We start from the raw sequence: 15997 nt of genomic DNA, 5'->3' as shown, positions 1-15997 counted from the left end.
AGTCAAATAATTCTTATAGGCTTGGATTGGCCATGGAGGCCATGGTACATGGACCTGATTCGTCTCCTGGATGGGGGTCTTCTCCGTGTTCCACAGGTACACGGCCTATTGAAGGACTGTCCCGTGCTTGTAGGGAATCCATTCCCCTTTGGTCTTATGGCTTGGCCATTGAAATGGCTCAGTTAAGACGAAAAGATTATTCTGATTCAGTCATTGCTACCTTGCTTCAGGCTTGGAAATTTTCTACTTCCATGGTGTATGCAAAGGTATGGAAGACATTCTAGGACTGGTGTTCTGAATGTGAACTATCTCTCTTCTCTGTTCAGATTGCTCACATCCTAGCATTTCTCCAGGCAGCCTTCAGAAAGGATTGGTGTTGGGGTGGAGGAGTGGCCTAGTGGTTAGTGCAGTGGACTTTGATCCTGGGGAACTGAGTTCGATTCCCACTGCAGCTCCTTGTGACTCTGGGCAACTCACTTAACCCTCCATTGTCCCTGTTACAAAATAAGTACCTGAATATATGTCAACCGCTTTGAATGTAGTTGCAAAAACCTCAGAAAGGCGGTATATCAAGTCCCATTTCCCTTTCCCTTCTTTAAAAGTTCAGGTTGTAGCTTTAGCCGTTTAACTGTCCAGCTACAGAAGACCTCTCGTGTGGCTCACCCAGTTATCATTTGATTCTTGTATGGAATGGGCTATTTGCAGCTTCCGTTTTGTACGCTGTGTCCAGAGTGGAGCCTTAATTTAGTACTTCAAGGTCTTCAGAAGCCTCCTTTTGAGACACTCCGGAAAAAGAACCCCTTGTAAGATCTTACGCTAAATACAGCATTCTTAGTGTGTTGCGTTGACATGTAGTGTTTTGGAGCTTTAGGCTTTTTTGTCAGAATGCTATTCTTCACTTTTCAAAGACAGGGGTCTCCCTGCACACGGTTTCTTCCTTTCTTCCGAAAGTGGTACCAGCATTTCATCTCAACCAATCTGTGGCGCTTCTGACCTTTCGCAGAGAGGACGAAGAGGCTCTTCCTTGTAGCTTCTCGATGTGTATAGTGTCCTCATTAAATATCTAGAAGTCACGAATAAACTGTACAGCGCTGCGTAACCCTAGTAGTGCTCTAGAGATGTTAAGTAGTAGTAGTAGTAGTAGTAGTTTCGCAAATTGGACAGACTGCATGTGCTTTTTGGTAAGCATGGGCTTGCTAGATGGTTGAAGGAGATTAACGCGTCAGCTTATTTGCTTGCTTTCAGGCTTGTTCTACAAAGTGTGCAGCAACATCCTGGGCTGTCTCTGGCAAATATTTACAAAGCGGTGACACGGTCAACCTGCATACCTTTTGCCGAGCACTACAGGGTGGACGATAGAGCACACTTGGAAGCCAGTTTTGGTGCTTCGGTCCTTAGGGTAGTGGTGCCAGGATCCCACCCACTCTAGAGATTGCTTTTGAAAGTCCTACAGGTTCTGGAATAGTGGGAAGCTATGCAGTGGAAGGAGAAATTAGGTCTTACGTGATAATTTTCTTTCCATTTGTCCTTTCCGTATTCCAGAAGCCCACCTGAGGTTTCTGAGATGTTTAGTCGGTGCAAAGTAATGGGTCAAATAATGACTGTTACCTTGTATGGTGCTTCCTCTATAAATCTTGTTCTCTACATAGATGAGGGAGGAACACACATTTGCCTGTTTGATTAGTGTTAGGTTGGTGAGTTTAAGGTTGTTATATTTATTCTGAGTTTCTCCTAACTGCTTGTCTACGTAAATACTGAGGAGCTGGACTGGATGCCAAGAGAGATGTCTCAGCTCAGTTTTCAGTTCTCTGTCTCCTTCTGCTGGTTCTAGAATAGTGGGAAGGACTAATAGAAAATGATCCATTAAGACCTAATTTCTTCTTACGTTCATTTCATTCCTATGGGCCCTGCTGCAGATAACTTGTTTTAATCTTTAGTAAAAGATTCCCTCAATTGTGTGTGTATGATCAATCCTGCTGTCTTCGGAAAACATCTGTTACAGGAGAGAAACAATGCTAAATCTTGCTGATGAACTAGCAGAATTAAGAAGCAAGGGTGTAAAAATTTAGAAAAGTTGGATGGCAGCCAGAATATTTTTAATACTTTAGGGCAACATTTTATTTTTTTCTTGTTTGTCCTGTCTTTGTTCTTTTTTGCTTCAGTTTTTTAGACGGTGTTGCTGCTTTGTGTTCATTTTTTACATTTATTTTTTGTCTGCATTTTTTGTGTATTTAAACATTTTTTAATTTTTTCTCCCTTCTGTGGTGGTAGAAAACAGCTCTACCTTGACAGGGAGAGCCATAGGTGGATCAGGGGCGTGACTTTTAGTTGCACGCTTAATTATAGAAGAAGTGGGCCACACGCCGAACTATAAGCATGGGCATTTGCAGCACGTTTTCATTGGTGGAAATAGCTGTGCCTCAATGTAGGCGCAATCGCTGGGCTTAAGTGCTTTTCTATAAACTGCACCTAACTTTAGGAGCGGTTTATAGAATACGCTACATGCATTTTTTTAGGCACCATTTATAGAATTCCCCCCTAAGTGGGAGACGTGCCTATGTTCTGCCATTGTGTACCCCCACCCCCCAGCACTTATGTCCTATACCGTGTACTCGCAACCTTACAGAATAACACTGAGGCACTCTGCTGGCTCTTGTATGGGTAAGTATGCGCTTACGCGTTTAATGTAGGCATCCAGTTAAAGAAGTGCCTTTCACATGCATTTGTTTCCTCAGTGGTTGGAGACCATGATCATTTCTTGTTATACTTGCTTCATTGCTAAGGAAAGTGTACTGTAATATCTGGGAAAGCAGAAAATTGCCATTTATTCTCCCTTCATCAATTAGATATGATCTTGAATTTTTCACTAAAGTTGAATTAGCCCATTTATATCAGTAGCAAAATATTATTAATATTATAGCAGTCAGGTGATTTTTAGTGTGATGTGGGTAACTATTTTTAATAACATTAATTCCTTCTGAATAACGTAGCTAGCAGATACATACTAAGACTTCTATCCTTTTTTTTTTGACACAGATAATTTTATTCAAAAGACTAAGCAAAGATATAACAACCCACGGTCTCTTTCAACTAAGATCAATCTTGCTGACATGCAGACTGAAATTAAACTGAGGCCTCCTTATCAAATTTCTTTGTGTGAACTTGGATTATCAAATGGATTTACACCAGGAACAGCAACAAAATACAAGGGTATTGGTAAGCAAGCTTCTTACTTTGTGTTAGGAATAGTAATTGCCATTTTCTGTGTACATAAGTGATATGCAGAGACCAAACATCAGTGCTTTTGATTCCCTTGTAGAGCTGCACTGTAAAGGGGTGATTAGCGGCTTGAAAATCTGTTAGATATGCAAAGGATGCAGGTGAAAAATGAAGCTGAGGGAGAAGTAGAGAGAGGTTGAATTTTGGAGACAGCGCAGGTATAGGTTATGCCACCACTCATGGATACTGAATATCATCCTTGTAAATGAACCAACAAAATCTGTACAGTGTGGCTTGACAGCAGTACTCTGGAGTGCCATGTGAAGACCTGGGGGGAGTGCCAGGTGTTAGCCCTTGTGTGACCTGCGTTTTAATATCCTTAGCATAATTTGACTCTGGGCAAGTCACTTAACCCTCCATTGCCCAATGTAAGCCGCATTGAGCCTGGCATAAGTGGGAAAGCGCGGGGTACAAATGTAACAAAAAAACAAACAAACATTTGTTGGTCATCATTTGTAGACTGTTCTGAGACACAGATCATTTAATTGTGCCTTGAAATCTACATTTCGCCGCATCTCAAGAAAGATATAGTAGAATTGGAAAAGGTGCAGCGAAGGGCGACTAAAATGATAGCGAGGATGGGACGACTTCCCTATGAAGAAAGACTAAGGAGGCTAGGGCTATACAGCTTGGAGAAGAGACGGCTGAGGGGAGACATAATAGAGGTATATAAAATAATGAGTGGAGTGGAACAGGTGGATGTGAAGCTTCTGTTCACGCTTTCCAAAAATACTAGGACTAGGGGGCATGCGATGAAACTACAGTGTAGTAAATTTAAAACAAATTGGAGAAAATTTTTCTTCACCCAACGTGTAATTAAACTCTGGAATTCGTTGCCGGAGAAAGTGGTGAAGGCGGTTAGCTTAGCAGAGTTTAAAAAGGGGTTGGACGGTTTCCTAAAGGACAAGTCCATAAACTGCTACTAAACGGACTTGGAAAAATCCAAAATTCCAGGAATAACATGTATAGAATGTTTGTACGTTTGGGAAGCTTGCCAGGTGCCCTTGGCCTGGATTGGCCGCTGTCGTGGATAGGATGCTGGGCTCGATGGACCCTTGGTCTTTTCCCAGTATGGCATTACTTATGTACTTATGTACTTATGTACATGCCCACCAGTCTGCTAGCTCCAGTTAATAACTTCATATGAAAACATTTTTTCTTTTTAAATTGTACCGCCTTCTGTTTACTTTTTTTAAAGTAATCTTGATTTTAAACACAAATGCCGAGTTAGATTTTAAATTCTTTTACATAGGAGAGAAATTGAAAACCCAGAATGTAATTGGAACTCTAAACAGCATTGTCCTAACTCTACAATCAAGAAGAAATTTTCAAAATCTGAACAAATTTTAAACAATGTGAAAATAACACTATGGGGCTCATTTTCAGAGCACTTAGACTTACAAAGTTCCATAGGTCACTATCCAGCTGATTTTCTAAAGTGATTGCCGCCCATCTTCCGACACAAGTCGGGAGATGGGCGGCGATCTCCTGAATCCGCCCAAATCGGCCTAATGGAAAGCCGATTTTGGGCGGCTTCAACTGCGTTCTGTCACGGGGCCGGCGAAAGTTGAAAGGGGGCGTGCCAGCATGGTAGCGAAGGTGGGACGGGACAGGGGATGGAGCCGGCCCATCGATTTGGCCGGTGCCATTCGATTATGCCCCTCCACGGTACTTTGTAAGTCTAAGTGCTTTGAAAATACACCTCAGTGTATCAGAAAATTGCTCTAGGGTTAGAATTTATTCTGTCTATTATGTGCCTCTGGTTGCAATAAAATGATATTGGTTTGGGTGGGGGGGAAAGGGGAAGCAGCGCACAAAGTGTTCTAAGTATGTACAACCCTGTAACTAGAGAAGGGAAGCGCTTACCTTTAAATTGTAGCTCAAGGCGCGTTACATTCAGGTATAGTGGGTATTTAGCACTTGACCCTCGCTGCTGTGTTCAGCATGACTAGCTTTTTAAAAATGGTATGCTGAGCTTCAGCTCACAGTGTTCTAAAGCACATGATGAAAAAGCTTTTTTACTTCAATACAGTAGACTAATGGCATGCGAATTACTGTGTCATTAAAAAGTGTGGTATTCTTCAGCACTTTGCTACATTGGGAGTAGAATGTCTCTCATCCTGTTAGTGCATGACCAGGAATTGGCTTACATATTGCAGAAAAGGATACATTTTTAAAAAAAAATCTGGATTTCTTTTGTCTGACCCTCTTTCTAAGGGCTGTTTGGCCCAGGCACCTAGCAGAAGAAGGCTCTCAACCAGAGAATTTGTCTGTGAGCCGTCCACCACCTGGACTTAACTGTCTAGGAAGCCATCCAACAGCATCCTTCTCTTTCCGCCAACACCTTGGAGAAACAATGGTGCCTTAACCCTAGCAGTGAACATCGATCCCTTATTTAGCGGACTGCTAGGGGTCAGGTGCTGTCACTTTCCAAGATGGAAGCAGGAAGGAAAGGAGACCATTGGGCATTTCCCATGACCAGTAAGCAGTACTGCCCTGAGTGTCCAGCATCCTAGAAGCTCTCTATTCGAGGTCCGCCCTGGACAAGATAGTTTTGAGAATTGGATGGCTGCTGGGCCCACTTGGGCTATGAGTCCTCTGAGGTGAAGTGTTGCACTTCTTCTCCCATGTAGAATCTTTTCTTCAGCCTTGAGCTAAAGTAAAGATTATGTGCCGGAGGGAAAGTTAACCATGCTGAATTCTGGAGCTTTTTCCTGATTTTGGTGGATTTATATGCCAGCCATGCTGCCCTTTTTAGCACGATGGTATTGTTATTGATTTTTCTGCTTTAAAATCCTTATTGTATTGAGAGTAAAGTTTGCATGGGAAAATTAAAAGTAAAACACCGTGCTAAAGGATAGCATAGCTTTATTACATCGATCTGCTTAATCTTTACAGACAGCATTCATGCTGTCGCCTTATACTGTATTGGTATTTTGGTTACTACATTTTGAACTGGCTTTTCTTTTGAAATGGGATTTTACCCACCTTTAAAAATATAAAACTTGAGCTACTACAAAATGTTAGAAAACAAATAAGGTCTGAAGCAATCAAAAAAAAACAAAACTCCATTCATTTCTTTCTGAACTTGTCTGCTGTAGCTGTTTAATGCAAGCTGCCGGGTTTGACACCTTTTTCTATATTAATACTGCACAGTTCATTAATTTCATTGTTTGCCACTTTACACTTCAGCAGTCTAAACAAAATGATTTAGATATGGTTCAGCGAACCTTTTGACCTCCTTTGCAGTCCAGACTGTTTATAGGCTTTCCTTTTCATTCATTACCATTTCATTTTGAAGGGCATTGTTACACAGTAGATTTAAACACTTGCATGACAGCAGCAAAAAAAATTTCAATGGGACTTTCAAAATTGTGTTAAATTAATGTTGTCTTCCATACTGTGGGCTTCTTTTACAAAGCCGCGTTATTGATTAACTAGTAAAAGAGGCCCGTTTCTGACACAAATTAAACGGGCGCTAGCAAGGTTTTCCTCGGAGTGTGTATGTGTGAGATTGACTGTGTGTGAGAGACTGTGTGTGTGAGAGAGAGAGTGAATTTGCGAGTGTGTGTGTGTGACAGAGTGAGACTGGTGGGTGCGAGTGTGTGTCCTCTGTCCCCACTCCAGCCACCCAGCAATTCTCCTCTCTCCTCTGCTCTCCCTTCCAGCCACCCAGCGATTCTACTTTTTCCCTTGCCACCCTCCAGCCACCCACCAATGCTGCTTACTTCCCCTCCAGCCACCCAGCGATTGTCCTATCTCCCCTGCCCCCCTCCAGCCACTCCTCCACTTCCTATATCATAAAACGCACCTCCAATGTTCTGAAGCTGAGAAAGTGAAGCCTTGATGCATTCGTGCGCTCCGACCTGGGGGGGCGTGGCGTTGCGGCTAGGGCGGCAAGCGGAGAAAGTGAAGCCTTGAAGCATTCGTGCGCTCCGACTTAGGGGGGCATGGCGTTGTGGCGAGGGCAGCAAGCCGAGAAAGTGAAGCCTTGAAGCATTCATGTGCTCCGACCTGGGGGGGGGTGCGTGACGTTGCGGCGAGGGCGGCAGGGATGGGGCCTCGTCCTGCTGTCTTGCGGTTGGTCAGTACAGCGGGTGACGTACCCGGAACTACATGTCGTCAATTCAGGAGATGGAGCCTTACAGAGCGCATGAATGTTTCAAGGCTTCACTTTCTCGGCTTCAGAACGTTGGAGGTGCGTTTTATTATATAGAGAGATGTGCGCTGAATGCGAAGAAGCCCATGGAAATTGAATAGGCTTCTTCGCATTCAGCGCGCTGTTAATCGGTAGCACTGCTGTGTGTAAAAGGAGCCTTATATTTTTGGTTTTAATCATACAGTAGTATGTGCCTTATTTTCTCTGCATTGTCCACTTCTAAGCCTCTGTCCTGGTGACATTTCCTGTTCAGTCATCAAGATATTGAAAAACAGGAATGTATTTTTATTTTCAGACTTGTGCTTTTTGTAAATAGTATATTAATTTAATGTTTTCTATTTGAAAAGTATTTCAAAGACCAGTTATGATAGGGCATATGCAAAATGAAGAATGATTTTTTAATGCTTTCATATGGTGTCTATTCCTCATTTTTTTTTAAAGCGCCTTATCTGCAACTGGAGCCAGTGACATTGGCTGGGATCATCTCATTTATACTTAGCCTCTTATGTGGGGCTCTGAATTTAATTCGAGGCTTACATGCTATTGAAAGTCTACTGCAGGTAACATTCATCTACAGGTTTTTTTTTTTTTAGAGAGAAACGTTTTCCCCATGTCTAAAGGTCAAAATATCTTAAAAATGGCAACATCAGTTTATGAAGAGTTTTTGGATTATACAATTGTAGCATGTTGTGTCTAGGCTCCAGTTGAGTAGTGGTGTGAAACCTGATCTGTGGTCACAATTGCCAACTTTTATTATTACGACCCAACTGTGAAGTGATTGAAGACTATAGCCCCAGTAGAGGCTGGTTTTGATTTAAGCTGGACATCTAAAGGAACAGCTAAAACCCTTTTTACCAAACCTGTAAAGATTTTAGATCTGCTAATTCGTGCTTTTTAGAAAATGAAGTATGAATTCAGTCTTGCATGCAAAAATATATTAACATTTGTTTTTATGACCATTCCTTCCTGTTTCTTTGACCTTCCATAAGATGGGCTGAGGTCTAGTTGTATGAGCCTTTGTTTGTAAGTAACTATATCTTCCTCAAACTTTCCTGTGCACCAGGATCCTTTGAAAACCACTGAATGTCGCAGTTGCATGATGACTGACTGTCCCCCACCAGAGGCTTTGAATAGTGCCTCTACAGCCTTCCCAGCCCTATCTGGTCCAGGGGGGGAGCAAAACATCTGACTTGGAAATTGAATCAGATTCTTCCTTATGTCAGTATAGAGCTTTTGTCACTGGACTGTTTTAAAGTCATGTATATGCACCGATATACATACCATTGCATTTATTTTAGTTATAAAGGTTTATTAGACACCAATTGAACAAGTCAGCCTAGATGGTTTACAGTCTAAAAGTCAGTATTAAAACATTTACTGTTCTGCATCTTTTGTTTGAGATTATGTTTGCACTTTGTGTACAAATACTGAATCTGTTGTGAGGTTTTCATGTTACTGTAAGCAGATGTGAAAAAGTGTTTGGAAAAACAGAGCTTTAAAATGTGTCTTCAGATATTCTGATCCTGTGGTTCTTCTAGATGTCCCAACCTCCATTCTTACAATCGCTGTTTATGCATGAATGTCACCTTAGAAGACACTGGTGTTTGGTGTGCATAGTACTGTATTCCACATTTCCTTAATGCAGGCACATCTGTATATGTAACGTAAATATTCTAGTTGTATTTTGGTTTCTTGACTGTGAATGGCCAAATAACTAGTTTGTGGATATATTTTCCTGCTATTTTGTATCTTTCCCCCAATATACCTTCTCTGGGTCATTGCAGGATTAATCTTGCAACCGTGCCCATGAGTGCTCTCTCTCCACCCCCCCCCCCCACCCCCCGTTGTGAATGATACTTTTGCATCATCCCCAGCCTCACTGACCATGGGAATGAGGACCCCGCTCTGGAAGTGAAATGAGGACCATCCCCATGGTTTGCACAGTTCAGTGACATAACTAGGATTGGTCAGGCCTCTGGTGAAAAATTTAAGATGGGCTCCTGTAACACAATGTTGCCCATGGTAATGGGAGCTAAGAATATTCTTCCTATCAGAGTTCGTCAGGGATAGGGGTATCTGCTGTAGGTAAGTAGGAGTGTGTGTAGAGCAGGGTTACAGTATGTGGGAGTGTGTATATGTCGTGGGCCTCAGTTGTAGGTGAGCTGTCTGAGGCAGTGTGGGTGTGTGAAGAAACAAAGAGAGAAGGGTGTCAGGTGTACAACGTATGTGTGCATGGTGATGAGTCTGGTCTGAAGTAGGTGTCTGAAGTGGATGTTCAGGTGAACTCTTCTTCCATTCCCCCCATCCTCTATGAACAGATAAAGTCATTATTCAGTCTGGGTTATTGGCAAGAGGTGAGTACAGCAAAAACTGTACTTCCATTACATATCTTCCCAATATTCCAGAACCTGTGGAATAGTTGTGTCCCTCAACAAGCAGATAGAGAGAGAGAACTGAAAACTGAGCTGAGACATCTCTTGCCATCCAGTCCCGCTCCTCAGTATTTTCTATCTCCAGCAGGTGGATGGACATACTTTTTAGCCTCTGTTTCTGAGTGATTTGCTCCTGGTCCAGTTGGTCAGCTAGTCCCCAGTTGAGCTTTGCGGGTGGCTTGAGTCTGCAGGGTCATGTCTTTGTATCCCTGTCTCTGGTGCCTTGCAAATTTGCTTCTTCCCTATCTTCACCTCTTCCCCTGTTTCCTGTGGAGCTTTCCTTTTACAGCACAACAACCTTAAAATTAAAAAAAGGAAGTGATTTACATGAGAGTGTGGGACAGAGTATCAGTCCTGATTCTTTCTTATCTGGGATTAGATTTGTGGCGACTGTGAGCTAGAGAGGAGCAGCCAGCAGTGGTAAATCTGACTAAAGTTTTGACTGGGGACTGCTTGGAGGGCTGCAAGTTCTACTTGGTGCAGGGGAGGGATTCTAACTTGCTGCTTGGGACACGTTGTTCTGCGCTTGTGACAGTTGAAGTAAATGGCAACTCCTGTGGAGGCAGTTAAGCAGTTTTCCCACTATGGGATCCACCAGCCGGTGTCAGGGCATTGGCAGTGCATTCACGCTTTTTGAAAGAGTGAAAAGTCAATTCACTTTTACTCACTGTACTCCACTCAGGATTTTTTAGACTGCAGTCATATCCCCCCTCAGCCATCTCTTTTCTAAACTGAAGAGGCCTAAACATTTTAACCTTTCCTCATATGGGAGGAGTTCCATCCCTTTTATCATTTTGGTCGCTGTTCTTTGCTGGGGACTTTGGGCTCTCTGGCAGGGCCGGTGCACTGTTTGATGCAGGAGGGTGTGGGAATGGGCACCTTTTTCTCGGGGCTGAGGGCAGTAAGGTGCAGCATCTGATCATGTGCAGAGCACAGCTGCCATTTTACAACCTCAGGGCCCGACAGAGCATTCAGCTGCTTCGGGATCTTTGTTTTTCTCCAAAGTTTATATTGCTCTTATGCTAGGCCTATTCACTGAAGCAGGGACAGTCAGATTTGCTACAGGGTGCTTCAGTTTCTTGCCCTGCTGCTGCTCCAGCTCCTAAGAGATCTCATTTAGAATTCCAAGAGTGGGGCAGATGAGGCTATTTCTGCTTCTCCCTCCTTATCTGATGTGGCCTTGATCTATTCAGAGGAGCCATTATAGGAGGGGTGTTATTGGGATACCTGACACAATGTAAGTTATAACAAAAATGGGTCCCAACCAGACTAGCATTGGTTAGGGAAGTGTTAGAAGTAAGTGTATCACACTTTATCGTTAGATACAAGCCCACTTCACCAAAATAATAAAATAAACTAACTCCACACCCAAATATTATAAAAATAGGGTCTTATTTTATTTAAAGTAGCAGCAAATGACATAGAGTAAACAAGAATAAAGACAAAGACAGTCCTATTACAGAAATAGCTTGGAACAAAGGTATGTGCATCCCTAGCTAGACTCTAAAAATATAAAGAGTCGTTCTAACCGCATAGCACTGTTACACACATACATGGCACCTAACCTGATGTAGTTCTTCAGATGTCAGCGTGTCCCTCAGATGTCCGTCTGGTCCAATGCAGATCTTGTCCTTCTGATGTGGTGTGGACACACAGCCCTGTAGCTGTAATAAGAGCTGCCTTTTATAGAGAAATCGGGAGCCTTATCTCTATTGCTGACGTATGTTCTATCTTTGAAGGACATAAACAAGCAGCGCCAAGTGTCCTATGTTGATGTCAATTCTGATAACAGCTTGCTGCATTGATGTCAATTCTGATAACAACCTACGTCAAAGCTGATAACACTGTACTTTATCAGCATCTTCTTTACAGTAAACAAGAGTTGTTGTTCTGTTAGATTTGTTGTCTCCACAGTAGAGTCTTTATAGAGGAAATGTCTACATTTGCACATTACAATCAGGTTCTTAATGCTGGATAGTGCCATGTTCGTAGGACCATGTATGTCACATAGGTCCGTATAGTCACATGGATTATTGTTATTTCTGCATTTGAACCCAACATTTTCCCGCCTACTAGGAGGTTCAATGTGGGTTACAGTCATCAAAGAGTACAATAGGTTCTCCGAGGACAAGCAGGCTGCTTGTTCTCACGACTGGGTTGACGTCCGCGGCAGCCCCCACCAACCGGAAGAAGCTTCGCGGGACGGTCGGCACGCAGGCCACGCCCACCGCGCATGCGCGGCCGCCTTCCCGCCCGTGCGCGACCGCTCCCGCCAGTTACTTTTTTTCCGCGACTGAGAGAGTGGTGCGTTTGCCTCTCTCTCTGTTCAGCCGCCGGATTTTCGACCGCGTTTACGCGGATCGTCGCTTGGACCGTTCGGTCCCTCTGTTTTTATTTGTATTGTTTTAAAGAAAAAAAAAAAAAAAAAAGAATTTTTTTGCGCGTGTGGAGCACGCGCTCCCCTTTTTTCCCTCGCTTTCTAGCGGGGACGCCACGTTGCGGCCTAGTGGCCGCTCGGTCGGTTGATTTTTCCGTGGTGTGATTTTAGCCACCATTGCCGACTTTGACTTCGCCGACGCGATTTTTCCGTCGATGTCCTCGAAGGTCCCGAGTGGATTTAAGAAGTGTGGTCGCTGCGGCCGGCCGATCTCGCAGACCGACACCCACGCTTGGTGCCTCCAGTGCCTCGGGCTGGAGCACAATCTCAAGTCGTGCGCTTTGTGTCTCGGTCTCCGGAAACGGACTCAGGTTGCGAGGCAAGTTCTGCGGGACCGTCTTTTTGGAACTTGCGCCGGCCCCTCGACGTCGACCTCGACGGCATCGGTATCGAAGGCCGGTTCTTCGGTACCGGTATCGATGCCCGAGACATCGGCACCGATGGCAGCGACCCCAGGAGAACAGGTCCCGTTGGCCCGCCGGTCCGCCGGTGAGAGTGGGGTTGAGAGGCCGCGTGGGCAGTCGGCCCCGGTCACTCCCTCAACTCGTGAGCCACGGGACCGAACCCTGTCGGACCCGGTACCTCGAGACCGAGGGGGATCGACCTCCTCCTCCTCCATGCCCTCCGGCGCCGGTGACGTGCACCGGAAAAAAGATAAGAAGCGCCGTCACCGGGAGCCCTCGGTGCACCCTGAAGAGGAGTCGACGCCGAAGCGTCATCGCAGAGAGGAGAGATCTCCGTCGGTGGTGGAGGTACCGACGCGTCGGGGTTCCGGCACCTCGGTGCCGTCTCCTGGCCCCCAGCAGCTTCTGGCACCGACACCCTTACCGGCCCCACCGCCTTTCCCGGCAGCGGGCCTGGACGAGTGCCTCAGAGCCATCCTTCCGGGGATCCTGGAAGGGCTGATGCGCCAGGCAAGCACCCCGATGACTGTGGCGCCGGCGAGCTCTAGCCCGGCGCCGGGGCTGTCGACACCGCCGCCGCTTGCGGTGCCGGTCTCGACCGCCACGCAGGTGGAGTCTCCGTCGACGTCGATGGAGGGAGCTCCGTCCCCGCCGGCGCGGGAGTCCACCGCTCGACGACACCGAGACCTTGGTGCCTCGACGTCGAGCCGGGCCCGGTACCGGACTCAGCTACATGAGCTAATGTCCGATACCGAGGATGAGGACTCGTGGGGGGAAGAGGAGGACCCGAGATATTTCTCCTCAGAGGAGTCTACGGGCCTTCCCTCGGACCCCACGCCGTCACCGGAGAGGAAGCTCTCACCTCCTGAGAGTCTCTCCTTTGCCTCCTTTGTGCGGGATATGTCTGTAAGCATTCCCTTTCCCATGGTCTCTGTGGAAGAGCCGAGGGCCGAGATGCTCGAGGTCCTCGACTATCCATCACCACCTAGAGAGTCCTCCACGGTACCGCTGCACAATGTCCTGAAGGAGACGCTGCTTCGGAACTGGGTGCGACCACTAACTAACCCCACCATTCCCAAGAAAGCAGAGTCCCAGTACAGGATCCACTCTGACCCAGAGCTCATGCGGCCCCAGTTGCCCCATGACTCAGCGGTCGTGGATTCTGCTCTCAAGAGGGCACGGAGTTCGAGGGATACCGCCTCGGCGCCCCCGGGGCGGGAGTCTCGCACTCTGGACTCATTTGGGAGGAAGGCCTACCAATCCTCCATGCTCGTGACCCGCATCCAATCTTACCTGCTCTATATGAGCATCCACATGCGGACCAATGTGCAACAGCTGGCGGACCTGGTCGATAAGCTCCCGCCGGAGCAGTCCAGGCCTTATCAGGAGGTGGTCAGGCAGCTGAAGGCGTGCAGAAAGTTCCTGTCCAGGGGGATTTTTGACACCTGTGACGTGGCATCTCGTGCTGCGGCCCAAGGTATAGTGATGCGCAGGCTCTCATGGCTGCGTGCCTCTGACCTGGACAACCGCACCCAGCAGAGACTGGCTGACGTCCCTTGCCGGGGGGATAATATTTTTGGCGAGAAGGTCGAGCAGATGGTTGACCAACTGCATCAGCGGGAAACCGCTCTCGACAAGCTCTCCCACCGGGCGCCTTCAGCACCCGCCCCCGCGGGCGGGCGTTTTTCCCGGGCTCGGCAGGCTGCACCCTATTCTTTTGCGAAGCGTAGGTACAACCAGCCGGCCCGAAGGCCTCGTCAGGCACAGGGACAGCCCCAGCGCGCTCGTTCCCGTCAACAGCGTGCGCCTAAGCAGCCCCCTGCGCCTCCACAGCAAAAGCCGGGGACGGGCTTTTGACTGGATCCATGGGAACATTGCCGCCCTACAAGTGTCCGTACCGGACGACCTGCCGGTCGGAGGGAGGTTAAAATTCTTTCACCAAAGGTGGCCTCTCATAACCTCCGACCAGTGGGTTCTCCAAATAGTGCGGTACGGATACGCCCTGAATTTGGCCTCCCTGCCTCCAAATTGTCCTCCGGGAGCTCAGTCTTTCAGCTCCCATCACAAGCAGGTACTTGCAGAGGAACTCTCCGCCCTTCTCAGCGCCAATGCGGTCGAGCCCGTACCACCCGGGCAGGAAGGGCAGGGATTCTATTCCAGGTACTTCCTTGTGGAAAAGAAAACAGGGGGGATGCGTCCCATCCTAGACCTGAGAGGCCTGAACAAATTCCTGGTCAAAGAAAAGTTCAGGATGCTTTCCTTGGGCACCCTTCTGCCAATGATTCAGAAAAACGATTAGCTATGTTCCCTGGATTTAAAGGACGCATACACTCACATCCCGATACTGCCAGCTCACAGACAGTATCTCAGATTCCGCCTGGGCGCACGGCACTTTCAGTATTGTGTGCTGCCCTTTGGGCTCGCCTCTGCCCCACGAGTGTTTACAAAGTGCCTCGTGGTGGTAGCGGCCTACCTACGCAAGCTGGGAGTGCACGTGTTCCCATATCTCGACGATTGGCTGGTCAAGAACACCTCGGAGGCAGGAGCCCTCCGGTCCATGCAGTGCACTATTCAACTTCTGGAGCTGCTGGGGTTTGTGATAAATTACCCAAAGTCCCATCTCCAGCCAACTCAGTCTCTGGAATTCATAGGAGCGCTGCTGAATTCCCAGACGGCTCAGGCCTACCTTCCCGAAGCGAGGGCCACCAATCTCTTGGCCCTGGCTTCGCAGACCAGAGCGTCTCAGCAGATCACAGCTCGGCAGATGTTGAGACTTCTGGGTCATATGGCCTCCACAGTTCATGTGACTCCCATGGCTCGTCTTCACATGAGATCTGCTCAATGGACCCTAGCTTCCCAGTGGTTCCAAGCCACCGGGAATCTAGAGGATGTCATCCGCCTCTCCACCAGTTGCCGCACTTCACTGCTCTGGTGGACCATACGGACCAATTTGACCCTGGGACGTCCATTCCAAATTCCGCAGCCCACGAAAGTGCTGACGACGGATGCATCTCGCCTGGGGTGGGGAGCCCATGTCGATGGGCTTCACACCCAGGGTCTGTGGTCCCTCCAGGAAAAGGATCTGCAGATCAACCTCCTGGAGCTCCGAGCGATCTGGAACGCACTGAAGGCTTTCAGAGATCGGCTGTCCTGCCAAATTATCCAAATTCGGACAGACAATCAGGTTGCAATGTATTACGTCAACAAGCAGGGGGGCACCGGATCTCGCCCCCTGTGTCAGGAAGCCGTCGGTATGTGGCGTTGGGCGTGTCGGTTCGGCATGCTT

General features: G+C 47.0%; 1 protein-coding gene across 1 annotated transcript in view; it reads left to right on the top strand.

Annotated features, from left to right (window-relative positions):
- Positions 1–15997, top strand: part of SEC22A (SEC22 homolog A, vesicle trafficking protein) — a 95146-nt gene that overhangs the window by 34164 nt on the left and 44985 nt on the right. Inside the window, exons 4-5 of the mRNA XM_030209462.1 lie at positions 3037–3216; positions 7880–7998. Coding sequence (XP_030065322.1) covers positions 3037–3216; positions 7880–7998 — 299 coding nt within the window. The remainder of the gene's footprint in view (positions 1–3036; positions 3217–7879; positions 7999–15997) is intronic.

The sequence above is a fragment of the Microcaecilia unicolor genome, chromosome 7 (genome assembly GCF_901765095.1).
Source record: "Microcaecilia unicolor chromosome 7, aMicUni1.1, whole genome shotgun sequence".
In the NCBI taxonomy this organism is placed as follows: Eukaryota; Metazoa; Chordata; class Amphibia; order Gymnophiona; family Siphonopidae; genus Microcaecilia; species Microcaecilia unicolor.
This window is presented reverse-complemented; position numbering and strand designations above follow the sequence as displayed.